The 26,269-nt window shown below is 49.6% G+C and overlaps 1 protein-coding gene across 2 annotated transcripts in view; it reads right to left on the reverse strand.

Annotated features, from left to right (window-relative positions):
* The window catches only part of Itgae (integrin subunit alpha E), a 57,634-nt gene that overhangs the window by 13,527 nt on the left and 17,838 nt on the right, over window positions 1-26,269 (reverse strand). Inside the window, exons 3-21 of one of the 2 annotated variants that reach the window (XM_087910336.1) lie at window positions 22,893-22,990; window positions 22,116-22,183; window positions 21,678-21,795; window positions 21,329-21,472; window positions 20,377-20,492; window positions 19,733-19,884; window positions 18,459-18,612; window positions 17,830-17,980; window positions 17,358-17,425; window positions 16,536-16,671; window positions 15,736-15,869; window positions 15,292-15,432; window positions 14,455-14,673; window positions 13,386-13,516; window positions 11,781-11,911; window positions 10,288-10,451; window positions 8,269-8,397; window positions 4,626-4,699; window positions 1,472-1,604 (exon numbers count right to left, since the gene is read on the reverse strand). In XM_087910336.1, the coding sequence (XP_087766462.1) occupies window positions 1,472-1,604; window positions 4,626-4,699; window positions 8,269-8,397; window positions 10,288-10,451; window positions 11,781-11,911; window positions 13,386-13,516; window positions 14,455-14,673; window positions 15,292-15,432; window positions 15,736-15,869; window positions 16,536-16,671; window positions 17,358-17,425; window positions 17,830-17,980; window positions 18,459-18,612; window positions 19,733-19,884; window positions 20,377-20,492; window positions 21,329-21,472; window positions 21,678-21,795; window positions 22,116-22,183; window positions 22,893-22,990 (2,461 nt within the window). Of the gene's footprint in view, window positions 1-1,471; window positions 1,605-4,625; window positions 4,700-8,268; window positions 8,398-10,287; window positions 10,452-11,780; window positions 11,912-13,385; window positions 13,517-14,454; window positions 14,674-15,291; window positions 15,433-15,735; window positions 15,870-16,535; window positions 16,672-17,357; window positions 17,426-17,829; window positions 17,981-18,458; window positions 18,613-19,732; window positions 19,885-20,376; window positions 20,493-21,309; window positions 21,473-21,677; window positions 21,796-22,115; window positions 22,184-22,892; window positions 22,991-26,269 lie in introns of those variants that run through there. The other variant, XM_087910337.1, reaches the window with a different exon arrangement.

The following is a 26,269-nucleotide window of genomic DNA, read 5'->3' on the forward strand; positions in this document are numbered from 1 at the left end:
ACAGTGAGCTGTCATGTAGCTTCTGAGACTCAAACCCAGGTCCTATGGAAGAGCAGCTGGTGCTTTTAACTGAGTCATCTCTCCAGGAAACGGAGCAGTTTCTTCACACAAATTCAACAACCATTTGCTGATTTGTCTACATGTCAGACTTGGTCCCTGGCCTGCTCACAACTGAGGATCGAATTTAAATCCAAAGCCTAAGGGTAGTGTTCTGTGAGTGAGGCACAGTAGCAGTGGGGACCAGTTCCAATGACAGGACTGTATAAAGTCCTCACAGAGAGGAAGGCATTGGAACTGGGCTGTGGACCAGTGCGAGTGTCACACTGAGATGGTGGCTCAAACACTGCTACGTGGCCTTCTAGCTAAGGCTCCTCATCCAGATTTCCAAACACAGCCACTCTCCCCCAGCGGGCCCATCGCTACTTCTACCATCACCCATTCCATCCTATATATATAGAAAATAATGTCAACTTTTCACAATAAATTCTAACTTAGCCCAAGCAAATTGAGGCCCCACCCCACCCCCTGGGAAAACCTATAGTCCCAACAGAGTCAAGTTTTTGTTTTGTTTTGTTTTGTGTTTTGTTTGTTTTTCGAAATAGGTATCTCTGTGTAATAGTTCGGGCTGTCCTGGAACTCGCTTTGTAGACCAGGCTAGCCTCAAGCTCACTGAAATCCACCTGCCTCTGCCTCCCAAGTGTTGGGATTAAAGGCATGCGCCACCACCGCCCAGCTCCACACTCAAGTTTTACTGACTCACTACAATGAGAACTGTCTCATGGAGTGTCTTCTCTCAACAAAAGAAAATTCTGAGTTGTCAGAGGGTTGGGGTAGGTGGGGTTAAGGAAAAAGGCAGATGAAGCAGTCCAGAGAGCTGCACAGCAGGGCAGAGGAAAGGGGCAGGTGGTGCCAGGGGCAGCAGGCTCCCAGTTGGGTTAGCATACACTACAAGAGGAAAGCAGTGTCCAGAAGCACTGTATCTGCAACTCTGTGCCTTAGATGGACACTGAATCTACGTCACTCTGTCCAGGTGACTTAGATTCCCCAGACAAGAGAGGGGTGGTTTCCTAGTTCCCAAAAGAACTTCAAACAGCAGAGTTTCTGACCATTTTTGAATTAAGAGAACAGAACATTTCAGGGTCGTGACACTTGGCAGTCACATGCTTTCAAGCCCATCTTTGCAGCTGGTCTTGTGTCTGGTGAATAGTTGGGTACAATTTTCACTTCTTTGATTCCTTAGGCATTAGCATTTATCTCTCGCAATCCTGGTAAAGGACGACTATACACAAGGAGGGGTGATCATGTGGTACCACTGAAGGTTTTTGGGGCCCAGAATTGGAGAGGATTTGTCTAATTGCAATTCTTATACTGGCTGGAGCAGAAGGAGGTTGGTGGCAATGGCAGAGAAGCAGGTGGGCAACAAGGAAAAGGCATGGCAGCATGCTTCCCAAAGCCTCTGCATCACAGGTACCTTTTGTATTCTCTTAAACTGTAAGTTTTTGGGATAATTCAGAGCCATGTTTGTCATGTAGGAGTCTTCCCCGGAGTTAGTCAGGTTGATGTTCATGGTCAGCTCCTTTGTGACACCCACCACCAGTTCCTGCCTGCAAAGGGTAGAGAGAGAGAGAGACAGAGACAGAGAGGGAGGGAGGGAGGGAGGGATCCCACATCAGCAGTACATTTAATCTAGAAAACGTCCTGCACTACAGAAAAGCACATTCTTAACTATCCTCCAAGATAAACTCCAAAAAGACCCAGATTTTCTGACCCCTGGCTGCATGTCTGCCTTTACAGCTTCATCACTAAGCAATTTGCAAGGTTATAACCACTTACTTAGTGGTTACCATGTAGCAAACTCCATGACCCATGAGCTCAATTGATCCTCAGAATTATTCTAGAAAGTAGTATAGTTACTTTGTATCTTGCAGAACAAAAAATGGAAGTCAAAAGACTAGAAGCCTCTATCACTGAGCTGTATCTCGAGCTCATTTTAGTCATTTGGCTAGTTTTTAAAACAGAGTTTCTTCCTGTTGCTTAGGCTGGTTGGTCTGTCACTATGTATCCCAGCTGGCTTTGCAATCCTCCTGCCTCAGCCAACCTGTGCTGAGATTACAGATATGAGCCACAGTGCTTGACGATGTTTGTTTTTTGGTTTTTTTTTTTTTTCGAGGCAGAGTCTTACTTTGTAGTCTATGCATCTAGAGTCTACTTCTCATTTGATTTTGTAAAAGTCAAGTTCCACTGTAGCAGTGGAGTTTCTCAGGAGCAGCTTGACGGCTATGGACGCTAGGGGGAGATACAGGGCAAGCTGAGCACACCGCATCACCCTGAGGAACTGGCTGGGTAGCGGATCTTGGCTGTAATTCAGTCCTTGTTGACAGCAGCTGTGCCTTGAATGAGTCCCTTAGTGCTGGCCCCACATAATCATGCACACCTAAAATGGAAGTTTTACAAACATCCACTCAAGGACAGAGACTCTGCCCCAGAGAAACCAACTCCAGACAACCGGCCATCAGCAACATGACACACGTGGTAGCCATTGAGGGCTTTTTATTTTTATTTATTTATTTATTTTGATTTTCGAGACAGGGTTTCTCTGTAGGTTTTGGAGCCTGTCCTGGAACTAGCTCTTGTAGACCAGGCTAGCCTCGAACTCACAGAGATCCACCTGACTCTGCCTCCCAAGTGCTGGGATGAAAGGTGTGTGTCACCACCGCCCAGCTTGAGGGCATTTTTAAGATTGCCCCATTTCCCAAACCACACTCATCTTAGCTTCAGTAACCCCATCATGGAGCTGAACTTTTAGTGAATTCTGAATGATGCAATAAAACATCAGCAATGATGGAAGATGGTCTGCATCCGTGTGGATATTCAATATGATGAAATACAGCAGGTGCCATTAAAGAGCTATGTTTGTCTTACATTTTATTTTATGTATATGGGTGGGTTTGCCTGCAGAAAGTCTGTGCACCACATACATGCAGTGCCCTAGGAGGCCAGAAGAGGGCTCCCAGAACTGAAGTTACAGACTGTTGTGAGCCACCATGTAGTTGCTAGGAATTAAGTCTGGGTCCTCTGGAAAGGACAGTCAGGGTTCTTAACCACTAGACCATCTCTCTATCCCTGTAACTACATTTTCTTAATTTTTTTAAAGTGTCCTTTAAAAAATAAAAAGATTTATTTATTTATTATACATAGTGTTCTGTCTGCATATTTGCCTGCAGGCCAGAAGAGGGTACCAAATCTCATTATAGATGGTTGTGAGCCACCATGTAGTTGCTGGAATTGAACTCAGGACCTATGGAAGGGCAGTCAATGTTTTAACCTCTGAGCTATCTCTCCAGTCCTACATTTTTTTTCTTTAAAAATTAATTTAAATGTAGGGGGCCTTAGAATTAAACTAGTGGTGACTGTATTGGATTATGTGATTCTAGATGCCTAGACTGGGCCCTCTTCTTGCTCCCTCCCTCCACTCTAACTTCAGAAGATATCACTGTCTGCCTCCAGCCAGTCAGAGCCACCACCCTCTTACCTGCACCTTCATTGTCAGAGTAGTAATTACTACCTCCCTACTTCCTACAATCTGTCATTGTCTAGCACAATGGTTCTCAGCCTGTGGGCTACGACCCCTTTGAGGATCAAACAACCTTTTCACAGGGGTCACCTAAGACCATCAGAAAAAAACAGATATTTACATTACGATTCACAATAGTAGCAAAATTACAGTTATGAAGTAGCAATGAAAATAATTGTGTGGTTGGGGTCACCACAACATGAGGAACTGTATTAAAGGGTTGCAGCATCAGGAAGGTTAAGAACCACTGCTCTAGCAAGAGCTAGACTCTTAAAATGTGAGCCCACCTTGCTCCTCTGGCCTGCCAGCTCACATGCAAGGCCCTTCTATGGTCCCATGAAATCCTCTTAAACTTTTCTCCACTTCTCTCCATGTTACTCCCCCTCCCTCTTACACTTTTGCATTCACATGGAGCCCATGCTCTACCCTTCACCTGTCAGAGCTGCTTCCATCAGGGTATTTGCTCTACCGTCAGACACCACATGAACGGTACCCACCCCCTCCTGTCACCCTCCCTGACCACCCTACTTAAAACCTCACCCCTTTCCTGCACGTACCTTTGCGCCACATCCCATCTACCCAGAGTTTACTTATCTATTACTTTCCCTTTAAGTACCAGGAGGGCAAGGATTTTTGTCTGTACCTTTCACTGAGGTGAAACTAGAACTCCTGGAACAGAGTAAAACTACTCCAGAACTACTTGATTAATTCATTCATGAATCTTGCCAAGAGGCAAACCAGAGGAAGTTCTAGGAGTGAGGCTCACTGTGAACATAGCATTGTTCAGGGGATCAAGAGACCTGGGTTCAGGTTCACCAAGTGCATCAACTTCAACTGTTTCCTGATCTATAATATGGGAAGATGAATCTTTATCTTTCCTCCCTTGCAGGGTGGCTGAAATACCAAATACAAAATCCTGTTGAGGGCAGGCCATGAGGGAAAGAGGAAAGGAGTGTGCACACATGCATCTGAGTAAGGGACTTTCCCAGGTGAACCCTCCGGAGGACATCACCTACAGAAATGATGCTGATGATAGCAAGATTCAACTCACTGAGAAATGGCGGTGGCCAGCTGGATCTCAGCAATGCAGAACACTTTGTTCTTGCAGTCCTTATCATAGGGCAGCTGTCACCAGACAAAGACGAGCAGAGTTAGCCCTGGGACCTTACCTTTCCAACGACCCTGACTCCCACCTTCTCCTTGGGGGTACTTCTGCCCATCATGTTCTCCTGCTTGAAGAAGCATGGCTTGAAGAGAGTGATGGCTGACAGCTGGGACTGTGCCCGCATGGCCAAAAGAGCTGTGTGTGCGACATTCCTAGACAATGAGGGCACACTGCGATCCAGGCCTTTAGCCAAGCTCAAATGTGGGATGACATTTGCGGGATGAGAGGCACGCTGTCGTGTTTGTAGTGTGTGTGTCCCTCTGCCTCCAACATCTGGGAGGACAAACCTTGGTGAAGCAAAGCTTCCTTAGGCCTTTGGAAGTGGGGGCAGGAACAGGAACTGACCAAATACTATAGGTGAATCCTTGCCAACACCCTCCCCCACTGTGGGTAAGTCTCCTGGGTAAGTTAGCTACTTCTCTTATAATTCTGCATACACATTGTAACTAAATCAAAGTCACATCTGCTTGTAACCCTAGAACTAGGGATACTGTAGCATCATGGTGAGTTTGAGGCCTGGGCTACCCAGCAAGACTACACAGAGAAAAAGAAAAAGAGGCACATTTGGTTCAGAAGCTCTCTTCAAGATTGAAAAATCTCAATTTGAGTTGAAAAAAAAAACCCAAGTGTTCTAACATAGCCAAGTGTAGTTTTTTGCAATGAAGGAAGCAGCCAACCCCCCCACCCCCATCTCCCCACATCCCCACCCACCCACCCCAACCCCTCCACCTCCTAGGAACTGTCTCTAGCTCCCCAGCTGCTGGAGATCCCTGCAACAGCTTTCTGCAGGGAGAGCATCATGGGCCGGACTTGGAGTGGGAGCCCAGAGCTTGAAAGGAGACCATGCATTTGCCAGAAAAGAAAGGTGCAATTTGCAAGTCACAGTGTGGCGCTCTCTCTAACTGGATCAACAAATCTGTACTGTCTTATTTGTGTTTGTTCTGGTGCTCAGCTTGAAACCTAGGGCCCACACTCAGGTCCTGTTTTTTACATTTAAATTTTATTTATCTTTACTGTATGTCGTATACAATCCATGTGTGAGAGTGTAGGCACATGCATGCCACAGTGCCCTGTGAATATCAGAAGACAGCTTTCAAACATCATTTCTCTCCCTCTGCCCAGGGGTCAGTGAACTGAACATGGACTGTCAGGCTTACATAGCCAGGGCACCTACATTCTCCATCTAACCCTGATGAAAGACGACAGGGTTAGCCCATCTTAGCTCCCAACTGCAACTCATCTCTTCTAACATCTGTGTACCCACAGCACCTACCCTTTCCTCATCCCTTTTATTGATGGAATAAATATTTTAAAACCTCTTCCCCAAACCATCACAGTAATAATCGACAATGACTTACATTGTTAAGCACAAAATGTACATCTCAAATTTTCTTCCTAAAATACTCAGTTATAAAGAGGAATGGGGCCAGGCAGTGGTGGTGCATACTTTTTAATCCCAGCACTTGGGAGGCAGAGGCAGAGGATCTCTGTGACTTCAAGGCCAATCTGGTTACAGAGTGAGTTCCAGGACAGGCTCCAATGCTCCACAGAGAAACCCTGTCTTGAAAACCTTCCCCACCCCAAGGCGGGGAGGATGGGAGCATGAATAGTACAATCAAGGCTGTGATGCACCTTCCAAAACACACAGCCTGGATCTAACTATGAGGCTACAAAATGACTGCCCTACATCCTCCAAGCTGTGAGGGTCCTTAGAGACAGAAAAACAAAAGCTGGGTCTGGTGTTGAATACCTGCAGTCCTAGCTTGGAAGGCAGAAGGTCATCCTTGGCTATATAGGGAGTTCAAGGCTAGCCTGAACTATGAGACCTACTCGCAAAATAAAAATAAAGACGTCTGGAGAGATGGCTGAACAGTTAAGAGCATGAGCTACTCTTCCAGAGGTCCTGGATTCAATTCCCAGTATCCACGTGGCGGCTCACAACCATCTATAATGGAATCTGATTCCCTCTTCTGGTATGCATGGAGATAGAGCACTCACATGTATTTAAACACATAAATACATAAATCTTTGCCAGGCGGTGGTGGCGCACACCTTTAATATCAGCACTCGGGAAGCAGAGGCAGGCAGATAGTTTGAGGCCGGCCTGATCTACAGAGTGAGTTCCAGGACATTTAGAGCTACACAGGAGAAACCCTGTCTTGAAAACCAAAATAAATAAATAAATAAACATAAAAATAAAGACAAGAAAAGACATAAGTCAATAATTCTAGATTAGAAGTAACTAAGATAAATGACAATGAAAGACCCTAGATTTAATTATTTTAATTTATTATTGATTGATCAATTGATTGATTGATAAAGGGTCTCACTGTCCAGCCATGGAAGACCTTGAAGTTTTGCTTTTCCTGCCTCTATCTCTTAAATTCTGGGATTACAGTCAGGGGCTGCAGGAGGCCTAGTTTTACTGAGCGCTAGGAGTGGAACATAGGACTCCACATATCCTAGACAAGCATCCTGCCAGCTGAGCTACATCCCCAGAACTTTTTTTCTTTTGCTAAACAGCAAGTTACTAGCAAGTTACATAGCAAGTCAGACAAACTATGAATAAACTTGTACAGTAGATAGCAGTGTTCCTTCAGTATTAAACTGAATTTATCCGTTATGCTGTGGCAGAGAATAGCCCTGTGTTTAGGAAGTATATACTGAGCACGGGGATGAAGAGTATCAGATTTGCAACTTATTCTCAAACAAGAATTCTTTGGATTTTTTTCCTTTTAGAAGGGTCCAGCTATGTTGCTCTGGGCGGCTTGGAACTTGCTGTGTAGAACCGACTGGCTTCCACCTCACAGAGCTCTGCCTTCAGTCTGTGCTCCCTGAATGCTGCAGTTAAAGAAGCGTGCCCCCATACCCACCCCAGCTACTACTTTTAATATTCTTTCTTTCACTTCTTTATCCCTCATGATTCCTCTCTACTCTGTAAATGGAGATTGGCAGAGGACCATAGGAGCCACAACCTGGATAAGGGCTAAGTCACCTTAGGTACGAGAGGATTAGAAAATCTAGCTCTTATATCTTTCCTTAGTCATGAGAAAGTTTCTGTGACACTCCCTGCCTGCCTCAGCTACACTGATGGGCACCAGGGTAGAGGTAGGTGCGGGCTTGGTGAGCCAGACACCTCAGCATGAAGGCTCTGAGCAGAGCCTGAGCAAGCAGGTGTATCCAAGAACCTCCTCCCTGCGTCTCAGGGCAGGACAGCTCCAGTGCAGCACCCGCAAGGGACCCACCACCATCCTCAGATATCATGCAAAGAGAGCCCCAGTACACTGCATACCCACGTGTGTCACTAAGCATGTAGGGAGCACACTGTGTGAATAAGCCAAGGGCAACAGCTAGAGACTTGCTACCCACCAGTGAGCACTGAGCAGCAACCATCTAAAGGGTCCCCAGGCCCCACTGACAGTCTGATGACCCTCCCTCCCAACTCTAGCCATCTTTGAAGTAAGGTGAGCAAGTATTCAATGTGGGATGTTCCCCAAGAAAGTCGGGTCCTTCCTGTGGAAAGAGTCACCTGGAAGATGGCGGAGGGGTCCTTGTAGTGGTCCAGGATGGGGTTGGGGTGGTCCTTCCTTCCTTCAGCTTCCTGGAACTCGTAGCTGACCTCGATGGTGATGTTGGAAAAGCAGTCCCCCTCACAAAACTGTGGATGACCGAGGAAGGCAAGATCAGAGGGAAATGTGAAGAGGACATGAAGAAATGAACAGTGACAGCAACGACCAGGAAGTCTTCCAAAGGATCCAGGCCCTCAAGTAAGCCACCAGGAGCTTCGGAAGTTTCCCCAGTCTGCCCCACCCTCAGGTCTTGGGAATCTTTGAGGTTCTCACCCCGGTCACAAAGGCTTAGACCTTGTGTGGTGGGCAAACAGGAGTCATGGAGGGCAGAGGTGTGGTCACATGTGAGATAACAAAGATCTCCAGCCACCATGGAAGGATGTTGAAGAGTAGAGCCTGAAAACAGGAGGCGGTGGAGGAGGCCATTTGCTAGGCTCTGCTTACAGGAATAAGAGCATGGAGGGCTGGCGAGAAGGTTTGGTGTGGAAAGGTGTTGCTGCCGAGCCTGACGACCTGAGATTAACTTCCAGCACCCACATGATAGAAGGGAGGACTGACTCCCACAGGTTGTGCTCTGGCCTTCATGTATACATTGTGGAATACATAAATAGACAAATAAATAAAAAACGTTTTGAACATGAAAGCAAGTGAATTTGATTCCCTAGTAAAAATACAGTTAGGCTTTTATTTCTAAGAGGTATCGTATTCCTTTAATTATGCATATGTGTGGGGATATGTGCACAGAGTGCAGGTGCCTAAAGAGGCCAGAGACATTGGATCCCATGGTGCTGGATTCACAAGTCCCCCAGGGTGGTGCTGGGAACCAATTTCAGGTCCTCTAGGTGAACTCCTAACCACTGAGCCATCTCTCCGGCTCTTTGCCTTTATTTTTAGAGGATTATAGATGTTCTAGAAATTTCCTAAGCCAAGTAACAATTAAAGGTGCATTCAAAGCAGAATTCATAAGCTTGTTTTCTGAAACAAATGGTCCATATAGTTCAAAGTTCTAAGACCTATTAGAATCTGAGTTATGTCAAGGCCACTTTTTAAAAACCATACTTCTCAATATCTTTGCCAAGATTTCTTTTTAAATAATTGGGGGGGGGTTGAGACAGGGTAATGGCTTTGGCTATTGTGGAACTTGCTTTCTAAACCAGGCTGGCCTCCAACTCACAGAGATCCATCTGCCTCTGCCTCTGCCTCTACCTCCTGAGTGTTGGGATTAAAGGTGTGCACCACCACTTCCCAGCTAAATAATGTTTTAAAATAACTTATTCTTTCTAGTTCTGCCTTTTAAAAATATTTATTTATTTATTTATTTATTTATTTATTTATTCCTTTGCCTGGGTGTATGTTTGTGTATCATGTGAGTTCCTCGTGCCCTTGGAAGTCATTAGAAGGCATTGGAGCCCCCAGAACTGGAGTTACAGATGGTTGTAAGTCACTATGTGGGTGCTGGGAGTCAAACCCAGATCCTCTGGAAAAGCAGTCGGTACTCTTAACCACTGAGCCATCTCTCCAGCCCTCTAGTTCTGCCTTTTAATCATACAGTTTTCCTGATGTGGATCCACACAGGGCCCTTCAGCCTACTATTACTGTCAGGTAAGATGAGACAACACAATGAAACCATTCCCCTCTTTGTCCAGCCACTAGAAAGCTCAGTAACGCCATCTGCGTTCAGTTTTGGTAGGCGCCCTCCCTCTCTCTGCTCTTCCTCCCTTCTCCCTTGGCACTTTCCTTCCCAGTGGACCAAGCACAGGGGCTCACACACGCAATGCTTACAAAGCACTCACTGTGTGCCTGAGCCGCGCCCACAGCCCACGCCGCTTTGGTTTGGATTTCTGGTAGGCTTATTTTTCCAGTGTCACTTTGTGGTTCTTGATGTGTTGTAGTTGTTTCGGTCGCCTCATTTGTCTGCGTGGAAAGGGGCCTGCGTGGCACATATCTTTTCTGGGATGCTGTCTAAATTCTCTACTTACCTCCTGCTCTATGGGGATGAGCCAGAGGTGCTCACACAGAAAGGACTCCCCACTCCACTTTCTAAGGCGGCTCTGACAACTGCTTGTGTCTGCACACTGCAGCCTCTTCCTCGGCTTGGTCACATCCACATCCACCGTGAAGTTGAGTGACATCTCTCCAAGGCCTAGGGTTGAAGACCAGACTTTCTGATGAGGCTGGAAAGGTCACTGCCCAGACAAAGAGCCCCAGCCTGTTGAGGCTGTGGAAGCCCCTGCTGAAGAATCACTATGTGGTCTGTGGGCACTTCCTTGGGGCCAGCCTCCCAGACTTTGCTTTGTTGAGACAAAGTGTCGCTATATACCCCTTGACCTGGAACTTAGTTTATAGATCAAACTTGACTTGAATTGACAGCGAGCCACCTACCTCTGCCTTCTAAGTGCTGATATGAATGCCTAGCTATTCATCATCATTTTGAAGGTGATTTCCACCCCACCCCATTACTTCTGGTAGACCTGACCAGAACCTGAACCAGCACATTCCTGGATTGAGTCCAACCTTAGGGAAAGAGAGTTTAGGCAGGTGTGCTGGCTAGCTTCATGTCAACTTGACACAAGCTAGAGTCCTTTGGAATAAGGAACCTAGTAGAGAAAATGTCCCCACTAGACTGGCTTGTGGGCAAGGCTGTGGTGCATTTTCTCGATTGATGATTAACGCGGAAGGGCCCAGCTCACTGTGAGCAGTGATGCCCCCGGGCTGGCGGTCCTGGGTGCTATTATAAGAAAGCAGGCTGAGCAAGGCATGAGGACCAAGCCAGTAAGCAACCTCCCTCCACAGCCTCTGCTTCCAGGTCTCTGCTTTAACTTCCTGCCCTGAATTTCCTTGGACAATGAACTGCAAATTGTAAACTGAAAGATTCTCTTTTTTCTCCAAGTTGCTTTTGGTCGTGGTATTTCTATCACAGCAATAAGAACCCCTAACTGCTGGACAGTGGTGGCACACGTCTTTAATCCCAGCACTCGGGAGGCAGAGGCAGGCAGATCTCTGTGAGTTCAAGGCCAGCCTGATCTACAAGAGCTAGTTCCAGGACAGGCTCTAATTTAGCTACAGAGAAACCCTGTCTTGAAAAAACAAAAACAAAAAAGCAAAAACCAAAAAACAAACAAACAAAAACTCTAACAAAGAAACTAGGAGAATGTGGAAGGGGGTGAGGAAAGGAGGGATGGAGAAAAAGGGAGAAGAGGAGGAGGAAGGGGAGAGGGGGAAGGGCACAGTAAACAGACAGTGAAATCATGAAAATCGAGCACAGCAGGACTGGAAACATCCTGGAGATTGCCTGGGCCAAGTCCTTTACTGACTACAATCTCAGTTTATCTGCCTCTGGCTGGGGGGCGAGGCATACTCATACCCAGACTAAAGACACAGGGGCCAGGCTACAGGAGAGGGACCAGGACCAACCCTACAAGCCAATCAGGAATGACTGCAACACCAAGGCACCCCACCAGGCAGCCATTACCTGGCTTGGAGGTTGTACTTGAGGAGCCAACTTCAAAACACAGTTCTACAGCCATCTTGTCATTGAAAACCATGGGCAGTGCAGCGGGGGTAAAGGTCATAGACACTGTCAGGTCAACCACAGGTCGTGAGCTAAAGGTAACAAAGAGGCCGGTGAGAAGTGAGCACAGATTCTGCCGTATTCAACATTTCCAACATGCAAGGGAGCACTGAGTCCTTAACAGTAGGGAAAGAGATAAGACTTTGCTCTTGTGGGGAAGCAGACAGCTGCCAACAAACAGGAATAGAGACACACACAGTGCTGGTGATGCTATAATAGGATAAGGGGACAGATATGGAGGCTACTTAGACCAGGAGTGCTCAAAATGCACTCCTGATAAGGAGGCCTTGAAAGTGAAAGCAAAGGCTTAATGAACAAGAAAAAGCCAGCAGTGTGAAGGTCTGAGGAAACATTCCAGGCAGAAAACAAAACACAGCAGGATGAGGCTGGTTTATTTGAGAAACAAAAAGGACAGAGAGACCTGAACGTGAGGAGCCAAACAAGACTGTGGTGACAAGAGCTGAGGACTGGAGGGTGGGGAGGGCCATTCACAGACAGAGCAATCGTGGTGACTGGGAGGTGTTTTTGGAGCTGAAGTCAACGAAAACGTGATAGACAGGGTGCTGAGGACGAAGAGGAAGCCCCCAGAGAGCTTTTGTCCTCTGTAGCCCAGAGGACCTTGAGCTGGCGCCCTATCTGCCTCAGCCTCCCACGTAGCTGAGATTACAGGCCCAAACCAACAGGCCCGGTCCCAGAATGTAATCCTCACTCTCTAAGTGGGTGACAGTACCATTTGCTGAAACAGGAGCCTGGGGGAGGGCAGGCGGACTGGGGATTGGAAGGTGGGAGGAGTAGGCGCTCCATTTGGAGACCTGTTGGCTTGGAGGCGGCAGTGAGCGGAGGACAGGTGTGGGACTCTGTGGTTGCCCACGTGTGACTCAGTTTCCATATGGAGTCATTTCTGGCTTAAAGAAGTCATTTGAGTTCGAGCTTGCTTGCCTGCTCTGCTTTTTCCAGTAACCTTGAAGGCTGCGAGACAGTTCTGATTAAGCCCTGAAGCCCATGGGAAAGAGCATTTCTGCCCAGTTGAAAAAGAATATTTCTCTAAGATTTAGGCTGGTGTATGTAATCTAACTTTTCCTTAGCCTCAGTGCCCCCTCCCAGGGAACGCCCACCTGATTTCTGCCAGAGGGGGCTCCAATGGGATTCTCCAGGGGCTCTAGCCAAGGGACTGGAAATTGCCTGAAGGCAAAGTCCAGGGGCTCTGGAATTCACAGCACGCTGCCCCCACCCCCAGCATTGTGCTATCTACATTTTGTCTTTTCCTCCCATCCCGTGAGGCAGGCACTGTCATTATTCTCAAATTGTAGAAAAGAAAGTTGGGACTTAGAACTCAGTAGCCCACTCAAAGTCATACTGTTGAGAACTGAGGAGCAAACTTACCCAGGTGGACCCAGAAGCTGTGCCCTTTTCCCATACTTTCTCCCTCCCTTAGTGCTTGGAATCTGCAGGACCCACTGAGTAAGGCTAGGGCTTGAGTCACAAGAAGTCAGGGGAGACCCATACCGAAGCACAGCTGCCCGGTCCCAAGAGCCCACCGTGATATCAGCAAGGCCATCGCCATTGCAATCTAAGCCACCGGCCACAGACATGCCAAAGTAGTGGAGTCCCGAAGCCACAGAGGAGGCTCTGATCCGCTATGGGAAGAGAAAGAGAAACTTGGTCTTCTATTTCCTTTAACAGCATGACCTGCCTCCCCATACTGACCCTGAACTGTCTCTGAGGAAGTGATATCAGGGTGGAACCCTAAAGGGTAGGTGGGACTTAAGCGGGGGAGGGAGGCAGAGCCCAAGAGCAGAGTGCTCTGAGAACACAGCCAAGGCTCAGTGCAGGAGTCGGGTGGGGTAAAAGGATGTGGGTGCAAGGAGGCTTGATGTGGGCTGGGCTGGCAGCATCAGGAAAGGTTCTGTGGAAGAGTAACTTCTTCAGGGCCGCAGTTTATAAGCACAGGGAGAAGATGGGCTGGAGGCGGGAGTTGGGGTAGGGAGGGATAGAAGGTCTAAGCTGATGCCATGGTGTGTGTGGGGGGGGGGATGTGGTGGCTGACAGGCTATGCATCGGGTAGCAAGGTGCTGGGGGATTACCCTGGGCGCCTGGTGTGTGGAGAAGAGGGGGATGGGCACGCAGAAGCGTCAGTTTTCCAGAAGAAGGTGCTGCGGACTGAGATGTGTAGGAGGCCTAGGGACCCCCTTAGGGGAGGTGCTCAGGAAGCAACTGGAGGTGGGTAAAGGGGAGAAGCCAGAACAAGGAGGTGCTAGATGGAGACAAGAACCAGAGACTAAAGAAGAGTCAGCGGGAGGGAGGGGCCTGAGGTGGATTGTTGTCAGCAGTGGCAAAGGAGGAGACACAGACCAGGAAAGTAAGCCATGCCTCACCCTCTCCTTTCCTGAGGGGTTTGGAGGAGGCCTGGTCAGGAACCCTCTACCCTCACGCCTGGTGACTTCCTGATTTCACTAGCATTCTCTACCACCCGAGGCTGGCCCAGCACTTAAGACTGAGGCTGACTCAGGGCTCTGCTTGTTCTATCTGTGGGAGGTTTGCACCCCAGAAGAAGCAGGAAAGAGCCTGCAGTTACCTGGGAAGGACTGGCACGGAGGCCATCGGAGTGTCCATTGTAGATGTATATGCTGCCATAGCTGGTCCCCTCACCAAAGCCCTCCAGAGGGGCCCCAACGGCCACATCTGTGAATTTATCTTGATTGATATCCCCCACTGCCGCCATGGCAAAGCCGAAGCGGCTGTTGGTGAACCCGTGATGCCCACTCAGTGTGAATGCCAAGGAGAAGGAAGGATCCTGCAAAATGAAAGAAACCAACAGCTCAGTCCCCAAGAAAGGTGCTGCACGCAGGGCAACCATCCCAGGACCACCTGGAGGGCATTCTCCCTCACTGGTTCCCACTTTCCAGCAGGAGTCTAAGGCTGAGAAAAGACAAGGGGCCTGAGCCTGTAGTAAGGTCGGGGGGGGGGGGGTCTTTCTGTCTTTAAGTTCAGGGCCTGGAGCCTGCCCTTCTATTCCCACACATTGCTATATTAGCAACAGAGAGGCCTGCGGTCCAGCTGTGTCTCTCCCACATCTCCCAGCATCACCGGTTAGCTCACTGAATCCCAGAGTCCTCATTGGTAATGCAAGAGTAAGAGCCACTCCCACAATTACTGTGAGGAACAAGGTAGACCAGGCAAGGTAGACCAGGCACGTGTTCTGTCTACTGGGCAACTACGACAGATGCTTACCACCTAGGTAAGAAACATGGAGACAGCATGCTCCCTGGCTGTCTGGATGGGGACAGCCATGCTCTCTGAACACCCACCATCACTGCCCAGTGTTGCCAAACAGATGTCAGGCCAGGGCTCATCCAACCTCTGCTGCCTGAGCAGGCACAGCCTTGGCAAGCTCATGGGGCCAAACACTCACCTGCATGTGCACGTGGTACACATAGACTCTGCCTTCTTCTCCACGGATGTGATAAAATGGAGCGGCCACCAGCAGAAAATCCGTGGTTCCATCCATGTCAATATCCACAGGGCACAGCTCAGAGCCAAAGTAGGACCCCATCTATAGCTCAGAAAGAATTCAGCCCTCCTGAGAATGGGGACACCCCCTTTTCCACCCTCTCCACAGTTAGACACACTACATATGTTCTTCCTGGAGCACCAAGAGGGTGTTCCAGATCAATCTGATCTCTGTTGTCACAGGGGATTAGAGGTAACAGCTAAGTCTTCACCAGCGGTGACCATTGAGCAGACATGAGGGCCACTAAATTACACTCATGCCTCAGCCTTGCCCAGGGTGGGCCCACCCGTGTCCCCAGGGCCTCAGGGCTCCTACTGATGGAAAGGTGACTTCTCCAGGAGGTACCTGCTCTCCCTCTATCTGTCGCACAAAGGTGTCCTTCTTCAGAAGCTCAAACACAGCCCCACGGAGCTTGTGCCTTGGAGCCCCTGCCACGTAGGAGAAGCCATCGGCCCTGTGCAGCACTGCCACTGAATAACCTGGGGCCAAAGTGGTGCGACTGTAAACAGTTGTTCCCCCCCCCCCAGCTGCTCCCTGCAACTCCCTCTTCCTAGTCACATGTTCCCACTCTGCCCTGACAGTGACATGTGCATCCCCACACATGTGTAGTGCAGTGTACCCCTTCAGTACATGAGCACTGGATGGGGAGGGGTACTCACAGCTGTTATTAACAGAGGTGTCCAGCTCCCTCTTACTCAGAGAGGCCCAAGGCCAGCCTACCTCCGCCCCTAATTCTCAATCACAGGGTCCCTAACTTAGATCTGATCACCTAATTGTGCGAGAGCCACGAGATTGACTGTAGCTTGATTCCACCAGGAATCCTAATGTGTATACCAGCAGGCAACCTCGGTGTCACAGACTACATTGTCCCTGGGTTAGTTTAGAAGTCCGTCTTTTAGTCCCTCCCCCAGACTACAGAGACAGCTGTTGCTCCACACACAACCTCCAGGACCTGTGTTCATCCTACATCCATTTGTTAGGTTTCACTGCACTCCGGGCTCCGCCTTCCCCTTCCAGGCCCCGCCCTCAACCCACACCAAGCCTACAGGCCTCACCTTCACCCACCTTCCTGCTTTCCTCTAGAGCCCTCTCCTTCTCCAGGACCCACCATCATCCTGTGTGCATCCACCACACCCCGCCCTTACCGAGATAGCTGTACTGTGCAGCCCCAGAATCCTCAGCTGTTTGGTTTAGGAAGCCGCCCCGACGACTCTGCGTGTCATAGAGCAGCGCACCGCCAGACCAGTTAAAGGCTCCCACAGTGCCAAGTAACACCTGCCCCTGCAGAGGACCCAGAGGGCATCAAATGAGCGGGAATGATCCAAGACCCAGCAAAGCAAGACTTCCTGGACAAAGAGGGCATTCAGTGGTCAGGAAGATGAGATGGCAATATTGTGTTTCTGCTCTGCTTTCATGAGTCTGAGTAGCCCTAGCTCCAGATGGCACCTTGGAGCCCAGATATTGAGCATTTTTTTAAAGTATGTTTGAGTATTATGGCGCTCATAAGCCCCCACATTGCCCCCTGTGCTGTGTGAAGGTGCTGTGCCTATCGGTGGAGGAGGTCCCAATGGCACTGGCATGACTGACTTCAACTCTCACCTCCACAGAGGTCCAGTTAGGGAGTGCTCCATCTGTTGTCCCCTTCCTTCTTCCTTCTTGGCTTCCTCTTCTCCCACATAAACTACATGTTTTCCTGACACACCTCCATGGGCTTGCCACCAAAGCCAAATCTCAGTACTTTCAGCTGAGAGAATGCCCCAATCCTTTAAGTGCACAAAACGACCTCCTAGAATAAGCTTGCTATCCTTCTGTCTATCTCAGCGGTCCAGAAAACTAGCAGATGGTTTCTCTGTTTCTAAAGTGGCTCCTCCAGAGACACTCCCACAGGGTCACTATGAGCCAGGAGCCCCTTATTGCCTGGTGGAGGCACATCTTGGGGACCTGACTATGCTGAGTGGGTCACAAACCTTGTCCAGGATCTGGGCGCTGAAGCCGGTTTGTGCAAGTTGGTACTGAAGGGCATCTCCAACTGTGCCTGGAAGCCAAGGAATCTGGTGAGACACTGTGCCAAGGGCCAGGCCCCAGAACGGGTGAGTATTTGGTGGAATGGTGCCTTGAGCTGAGAGCAGAGATCTGGGTCCCGCTGAAGCAAGAGCTGGCTGGCTAGGCCCGGGCAGTCCACGCTCTCTTCCCGGGCCTCGGCCTCCCTGCCTGTAAGCTCCTGTTGGGACTATGTCCCAGTCTTCCCTGCTTTTCTACCATTGCTTCAGGAGATTTTCATAGATTCAGGGGGGATGAGGAGGACTGGGGGTGTCATTGCCATTTTAGGGATTAACAACTGTGGCTCAGGGAGGTGGTTAAGGTCAGGGAGAGTTGGTCTGGGGAGGGTGTCCTGCTGGACCCTGAGGGGGCTCTCACAAGCCCTGGGGGAGCCCTCACCTTCCATATGGATGATGCTTTGCTGTAGCTTGCTCAGCAGCCCGTCCAGAGCCGTATAGTTGGTCACCTTGAACATGTGGGTCTCTTTGGGGTCTGAGGCAATTAGCTTCAGTTCTTTGTCAGTCTTAGGCTTCTGGAATGCATCACCCACCTGGTAGGAGGCCCCAGTCAGTGAGAGATCCATCACCACCTCCTTCCTTCCTTCCCTGCTCACTGGCCCTTTACCCCCAACAAAGTTCCACTTTTGGCGGTGTGTTCCTGACACACCTGGCTCTCCTTGGCATCCTCTGCTGACCCCTCTGCCTACAGAGCCTCATGACCCTCCCCTGTGCAGAAGGCCAGCTGTTTATGTTAGCTATCAGGACTCAGCTCAGCACCGTCTCCCTAAGGACCTTTGTACAGGCTTTCCCCTTCCTTCTCAGCCAGTGAGCTATGACCACCTCAGGATGAGCCTTCTGTGGGACCCAATTGTGTGTGGGGGGGGGGGGGGGCGTGCAGAAGCAGATGGCCAGGAGAAGAGGAATGTCTGTGAATGGAGAGAGTTTGGATATACTGTTTCCAAAAGTCTCCACTGGGCTCCTCCCAGGCTATACAGAGCCAGGGGTTGCCTCCCAGCTCTTGGTTCTTACCCCAATGGCAAAGCGCTCAACACCCTGCATCTTTGGGGAGTTGATGACAGTCGTAAGGTTGAGAGGGTCCCCAAATATGTCACCGTCGGTAAGCACCACCATGACCTTCAATGCTTTCTTCCTGGAGCCGCGGCTTGGAGTGAAGATGTTGTCTCTTAACAGAGAAAGAATAAAGACAATCTTCCAAAGAGGTATCTGGGCTCTCGGCAAATTTTTACTCATTGACCTGCTTGATCTGGAGAGTTAAGGAGCCCTCCAGATGGGGAATAAAGGCCCAGGAAAGGGTGGGTTTGACCCTTACTTCACACAGCAAGGCATAAGCCACACCACGGATGTGCTCACTCCCCACCTGCTCCCTACAGTAAGAGCACTGCATCCGCCCCTTTTATGTGTACACAGTATGGAATTTTTTTAATTAATTTATTTATTATGTATACAATAGTCTGTCTGTGTGTATGACTGCAGTCCAGAAGAGGGCACCAGACCTCATTATAGATGGTTGTGAGCCACCATGTGGTTGCTGGGAATTGAACTCAGGATCTTTGGAAGAGCAGGCAATGCTCTTAACTGCTGAGCCATCTCTCCAGCCCCAGTATGGAATTTTGTGTTAAAAAAAAAACAGGCAATACTTATATTTTTATTTTATGATTATTTCACTTTTATAAAAATTTATACAACTTTTGGGTTTTCTGTTTGGTTTGGGTTTCTTCTTTGTGACGAGATTTCTCTACGTAACCCTGGCTATCCTGAAACTGACTCTGTAGGTCAGACTAGCCTCAGACTCACTTTTGGGGTTTTGAGGCACACTGTTCAACCTCCTGAGTGCTGGCATTCCAGACACATGTCACCAATGCCTGGTTTCTATGATACTTATGCACCGGACATTATCATAAATACTGTATATATTTTAGGTATTTAATCCTCACAAAAATCCTAAGACGCGGGCTGGAGAGATGGCTCAGAGGTTAAGAGCATTGTCTGTTCTTCCAAAGGTCCTGAGTTCAAATCCCAGCAACCACATGGTGGCTCACAACCATCTGTAATGAGGTCTGGTGCCCTCTTCTGGCCTGCAGGCATACATACAGACAGAATATTGTATACATAATAAGTAAATAAATAAATATTTTAAAAAATCCTAAGACGCAAAGATGTGTATTATCCTCGTGTCAGATGTGATAGCACTTCTCGGCATCCTTACCTCCCCCTCCCACAGTTCCGCCCAGCTTCTCCTCCAGACCCTATGCCACAGAGCCTCTGGCAGGCATCCTACTCACAGGACATGCTGCATGGCTGAGGCAGTCTTAGTCATATTCTTCACTTGAATGATGTTCTGAACTCTGGCAAGGGAGGCCACAACGTCCTGGCTGTCTTGAAGATCGAACTCAGTCTGGATCACTGTCCCATACTGCACCAGGGCAAAGTTGCACTGGAGAGCAGAGTAAGGTGGAAGGAGTCATCAGACCATACTCTAGACACCCCTGCCCCAAGGGGCTTCTCTTGGAAAGGCAGGAAGAAGCCCCTCATCTACTCTGTTGACTCTGGACAGAAGGGGATGCTAATGCAAAGGGAGTCTCCAGTCAGGCACAGGTGGAGGAGAGTGATTTCTCCCTGAATCCATATCTCCATGACTACCCCTCTATGTTGACTGTAGGATCTGCCATGTGGCATTGGGGCATGAAAAGTTGGGTTGTCCTTCTGGAGATTCACAGCTCCCACAAATGAGAAGGGTCACCTCAAGTCACCCATCTGCAATCAAGCAAGCAGATGTCTATAGGTGCATGGTAGCTCCAGGCAAAACTGAGAGAAGAGTCACCTGGCTGAAGAGCTCTGAGCAAGCGAAGGGTGGGTTGCTCTGAACCCATTACACAGACATAGGTGAGCGCCAGGCAACAAAAGCTCAGACCTCAAGGAAGCCCACCTCAAAGCACTTCTCATAGAAGTTCTTCATCATGTTGGAGATGAAGTCTTTGGCCCTCTGGAAGTCTTCGGGCTCGATGCTTCCTGAGCCATCCAGAACAATAGCAATCTCAGTGCCTGGTAAAAATAAAGGAGTAGGTTGGGAGTGGGTATGAAATTCGGGGCAGGAGAAAGGACAGCATGTTCTGCGCTGTAAGGCACCCACCAACTCACCTACACACACATACACAAAATATCCAACTCCTGCCAGGTGGTGGCAGTACACACTTTTAATCCCAGCACTCGGGAGGCAGAGGCAGGCGGATCTTTGTGAGTTCGAGGCCAGCCTGGTCTAAAAGAGCTAGTTCCAGGACAGGCTCCAAAGCCACAGAGAAACCCTGTCTCGAAAAACCAAAAAAAAAACCCAACTCCTAAGATTCAGTTCAGGGAGGAAGTGGGAAGCTCCTGAACATGGGAGTTATTATCTTAAAGGCAAAGAGAGATCTAGACCCTGGTTCTGACCGCTATGGAAATTACTCTCATATGGGGGGGGGGACCTCGGTTTCCCCACCTCTAAGATGAGCGAGGCCAGCTAGATGGCTCAGCTGACAAAGGAGCTTTCTGCCAATCCTGATGACCTGAGTTTGATTCCTGAAACTTACTTACATAGTAGTAAGGAGAGAACCGGTTGCTGCAAGGTGACCTCTAATTTCCACATGTGTGCTGTGATACAGGTATGTTTGGTGCATGAGTACACCCATAGCCATGCACAGTGAACAAACATGCAAACAAATAAATGCTAAAAATATGAGGAGACAGAGGCAGCACTTGCCATATCTATAGGACCTAGCCACCGTTCCTCATCTTTAGGACATAATCACTGTTCCCTGTCTTCTAGATCTGAACACACCTTGATTCCAGAGGCCACTAGCTTGGGGGTTCATTATGGAGGCACCTGATCTGCCTCTTCTCACCAGCTTCCTCCTCTTCATCATTCTCCTCTTCCTCCTCCACTGCCCGGGGTCCTCTGGCTGGTGTCTTATCTTCCCCTCTGCTGCCTCCTTTGCTTCTGTAGCAGTGACCAAGGTCCACACAGATGCCTGAATCCAGGAGTTTTTCTTTAAGAAACATACAGAGAAGACAGAGTCAGATGAAGTCTCCATGCACCACCACCTGTCCTTGAGGCATCCTTAGTTCTGACAATGACCCTGAGCTTGCTTGTCCCATTCTGGGCCTTTACCTCTGTCTGCCTCCACTTTGAGCTGGTATTTCTTATTGGATCCCTTTATGACTGCCCAAGACCAGAGAATCTCCAATCCTTACCAAGGTTAGAGAAGTAGACTTGGTCCTGGAGGTCCAAGCTGGGGCTCAGTAGGCTGCAGGCACCTGTGAGCTCGGAGTTAAGGCTGCTGGGCTGCCGGGCCTGTACCTGAATGCACACCTGGGGAGAGGCAGAAAGAAGGAGTAAGCAGGGCAAGTTGGCCCCATATTCCCTGATCACAGTCATTCCCATTCTAGAACTCAGTGGCTGAACTAGACAGAGGACAGAGGAACGGCTGTGTCCCTCCTCAGAGTCAGGAGTCAGTTGCTAGGGTCCAAAGTGCAGTCCGTGGGCGCTGGATCAGACTTGGCATCTGCGTAGATGATCGGATGGCAGATAGATGGCAGTGTAGCAACCATAGGACTGGCAACACCATCATCACCCACAGAGGCCAATACCAGCCTCCCCAAGGCCCTCTGGCCTCCTGCCTATGTACTCACCAAAACACCATGGTGGTTCCGGACCACTGTCACTCCCTGGTACCTGCCCTTTGGCATATAGATGTTCTCTGAAACAGTTAAAGCAGGGAAGGATGAAGGGATTCGGGGAGGTCAGGCAAAGGTCAGGGGCACAGGGCTGCTGATGTCAGCAGTCTCTTGACACTGGGGTTGGGGGTTCCACAGGTGACAGTAGCTTGGGCATGCCAGGATGCAGTCCCTGTTCAGCCCCATTTACCATCTCAGCAAAGACCCTGGTGCCCAGTCTTGATATCATGGTAGGGATTTAGAAATGACTGTCACTTGGGGTTTGTCAAGGGGCTCCTGGTGTGTGCGTTGGGGGCAGTAGATTGCAGGTGCCTGTGAACCCTGATTAAGGCTGTGGGGCTGGCTGCCGGACCTGGACCTGGACCTGAATGCATGTATGGCGAGAGGGGTCCAGGAAGATTCCCAAAGTCAACCTTGAGCCTCCACACATATGCATGCCCGCCTACATGTGAATATACACAGAGACATGTAAAAACATGACTATATTACTAACAAAGTGCCATGGAGAGCAGTCAGTGAGTATTGGTTCCAGATCTGTCATCAGGACTGATCAGGAGAGGCAGGCTGGGCTATGGGTGGGTGACATGGGGCTGGGCATTGGGGAGAAAAGCTCACTGTGGGGCTGGAGATCAAGGGTAGTAGGGCTAGATCAGGCAGGACTGGCGTTGGAATGGCTTGGGCTGAGACACGAGAGACTCTTAGGAGCATGCTAAGGAGGTAGAGTTGGCTTACCTACTGGATGGCAAGCAATTTCATCTGGAATGGTGGATATGGCACATCGATACAGGGGTGCTGATGTCCTGTTAGTGCTGCGCCTGGTGACCAGGAGGCTGAGTGGGAGGGCAGACAGCAAAGACAAGCTGGCTGAGGGCTCCTTTCCCTTCCCTGTCTGCCCAGGTCCTATCTTCCTATTCCTGCCTGAGGAGGAGGCCCAGACCTGGGAAAGACAGCTCCCTAACCCAGGCCTCCAGACTCAACATTATGGAGTAAGCACTTCCTCATCTCTGCTTCTACAGGGCTCCAGGAAGGAAGACAGTTCAATGTAGCCCCTGACTGCCTGTAACCGTGTCTATTGGTAACCCTTGTCTGCCTATAATCCCTGTCGTCTGCCTGGAACCCCTGTCTGCCCGCCACGCACCCTGGCAGGGTTTGGAGCATGTCTGGTGGTTAAAAAAGACTGCTGTCCTGTGGATAGAATGGGGGAAGCTATCAGTCACAATGCTGGGTCCTTGAGGGGTGAAGCCGGCTACAGCATTGGACCCACCTGGCCTTAGCATTTCCTGACTAAGAACTAGTGTTTTGGAGACCTCATGAAGACAGCCTGAGCAGATGTCAAACCTGCTGCAAACCTCTTGTCCCCCAACCCAAGTCCAAGAAGATGGCAGACAGGACAGAGTCAGCTTAAACATTCTCACTGTCCATGTGCGTGACTCGGTGGGGCCTGGGGCTTGGCTGGCCTGAGACAGCAGGTGAGCGAGCAGCTCTGCCAGGGTTGGAAACAGAGTGTGGTAGGGAAGGAGAGCCCAAGAGTGCCTTGGTAGTTAACAGCAAACCATGTCTGAGGACTTCGCGGGGGTGACAGGAAGCCATGGAAGGCTTTGTAAAGCGGAAGCACATGATTAGCCTACGCTTTTGAAAGGTCATGATGTGGCTGTGGTGGACTGGAGGACAAGCTAGCAGAGGAAGAGAAGACCGGGGTGCTGTCTCCACTTCCTTAGCTCTTACCACTAGACACCTTTTCTCTTTTTTTTTTTTGTTTTTTTTTTTTTGTTTGTTTTGTTTTGTTTTTTGAGACAAGGCCACTCAGTGTAGCCTTGGCTGTCCTGGAACTCATTCTGTAGACCAGGCTAGCCTCAAACATAGAAATCCACCTGCCTGTACCTCCTGAGTGCTGCGATTAAAGGGCTATACCACAATACCCAGCTTAGAATAAGGACCAGGCATCTTTCCTTTTCCTTTTTGGTGGTGTTGAAGATTGAACCCAGGGCCTTGTGCATACCAGGGAAGTCCTCTGCTGCTAACCCACTCTCTGACTCCTCCCTGTCTGTTTTTTTTTTCAACCCATCATCACATCCCATAACCCAGGAAGGATCTGACCCCATCTCTACCTCTCCAACCTGCCCTGCTCCCCTAGAGGAAGACCTGCAGGTGTATGCTGTGGCCATTTTTAAAAAATTTATTTATTATATATATAGTGTTCTGGGCACCAGATCTCATTGTAGATGGGTGTGAGCCATCCTGTGGTTGCTGGGAATTGAACTCAGGACCTCCAGAACAGCAGTCAATTCTTCTAACCCCTGAGCCATCTCTCCAGCCCTATGCTGTGGCCTTTAACAGACTTTAGGTCCTAGTCCTTTCTTGCCTCTGGCCCTCTGGCAGGACTGTCTTTTCTGCCTGGAACCCCACACCCTAGTACCCCTGCTTCTCATGATTTCCAGCTTAGAACTTGTCACCACCAGAGGGTAGCTTGCCTCCTTATTTACCTACTGATCATCTGTCTCCTCCACTAAGTGAGTTCCCCAACAGTCTTGCCTACCTTGTCCATCATCATGCACTTTCTGAGGCCTAGGACACTACACAGTGCAGGGGCTCAGTAAGCATCTGTCGAATGATTTACATGACAGTACAGCTGAGGGGTTGATGGGGGGGTGGGTTGGACAGATGGGTAGAAGACCAAAGCATTCCTGAGTCCTCACATTAGGTCACTGCTCATCAACTCTGCCTCTCTTCCCAGGCTGTCACAGCCTCTGGCCCAGTACCTTTCCCCCTGCTCCCAACAGTAGATGCGCTCACAACTGTGTTCCCCACCAGACCACCTGGAACAGCGTGGCTCTCCCCACCTTCAGCCCTTTGCTCAGACTGCTTTCTCAACCTGTGGTGCCTTTTACTCCCGTCTCCTGCAGAACGACTTTCCTGGGCATCAGCTCTGCAGGAACTTCCCAAAGGAAGATACAACCCAACCCCCTCCAAGCCTCGAGAAGCCCCTAACTCCTAGATTCCCACTCCTATCCCCAATCTTTGTTTCCACCTTAGCTACCAGCTCCCAAGAGACCACCACGCGCAGCAATGCAGGCTGCGCACCGCATACCCCCAAGACAGCCAGTCATATTTCAAGTGTGCAATTCTATGGCCCAGTCGGTGCTGTTCCCATTCCCTTTTGTGGCTGGCAGCCTCCAAGTTTGCTGACTCAGCGATTAGCAAACCAGGTAAACACAGACTGAGCAGCTCTGCCAGAGGACTGGCCATCAGCTGGCAGCCCCAGGTTCCCTATTCCACTCTGGACTAGGTGCAGCCCCAGGACATCTCATCAGTCTCATGCCATCCCTCAGTTCTAGTGGTCTGTCATCCCAGAGGCTTCCACAGATCCTCCAGGGGAACCCTGCTTACAACCCACTCCACCCTTCTGCGGCAGTCACAGTCTAGGGAACCGGCAGTCTTACTTAGTCTGCCATACTTGAGAAAGTACAAGAGAGTTAGAGGGACGTGTTATCCTCACTGTGGAGGCGGGTGGGAGTGGATAGCAGCCTGTTCTGCTCTCTCTGGTGAGCTGGGCCAGTCAGTTGGCTCATTTCCTGCCCCCTGCAGCAGGCCCAGAAACCCAAAATTGTCTCCACCACATCCTCCTGCTGATATTGCAAACCCTCTAGCCCCCCTCTACCTGAGCAGGTGTTCAAGGAGGTGCTCACGAGCCCTACTAGGTTCCCAATCTCTTGACAGCTCCCAGCACGCTAGGCATTGGGTGCTTTAAATGCAAACACTCCCTCCCCATCTACCGTGGCCTTCAGGCCTCTAAGGGAGGGGAATTAAGTCTGTGAGCCTAGGCCTGGTAAGAGACTCACTACTGATGGTGGCGGAAAGTGGTGGAGGAGAGGAAGAAGGTGGACATGGTCACAGATGACTTGAGTGGGACTCCTTTCTGTTGTGTAAAGTTTGGGAAACAAATGCAAGCACAAGCTCCCTTTATAGGCCTGATCAAATAAATCTAGCTGTCGGTGGCATAGAAGCCCCAGGGAAATCACCCACGTGCTCACCATTGGTCCTGTTCACACCACGCAAAACTCCAGCCTCAGACAGCACCGTGGCTGAAGGACCTAACGCTGTTCGAGGGT

This window comes from Myodes glareolus, chromosome 9, assembly GCF_982192425.1.
Source record: "Myodes glareolus chromosome 9, mMyoGla1.1, whole genome shotgun sequence".
Classification (NCBI taxonomy): Eukaryota; Metazoa; Chordata; class Mammalia; order Rodentia; family Cricetidae; genus Myodes; species Myodes glareolus.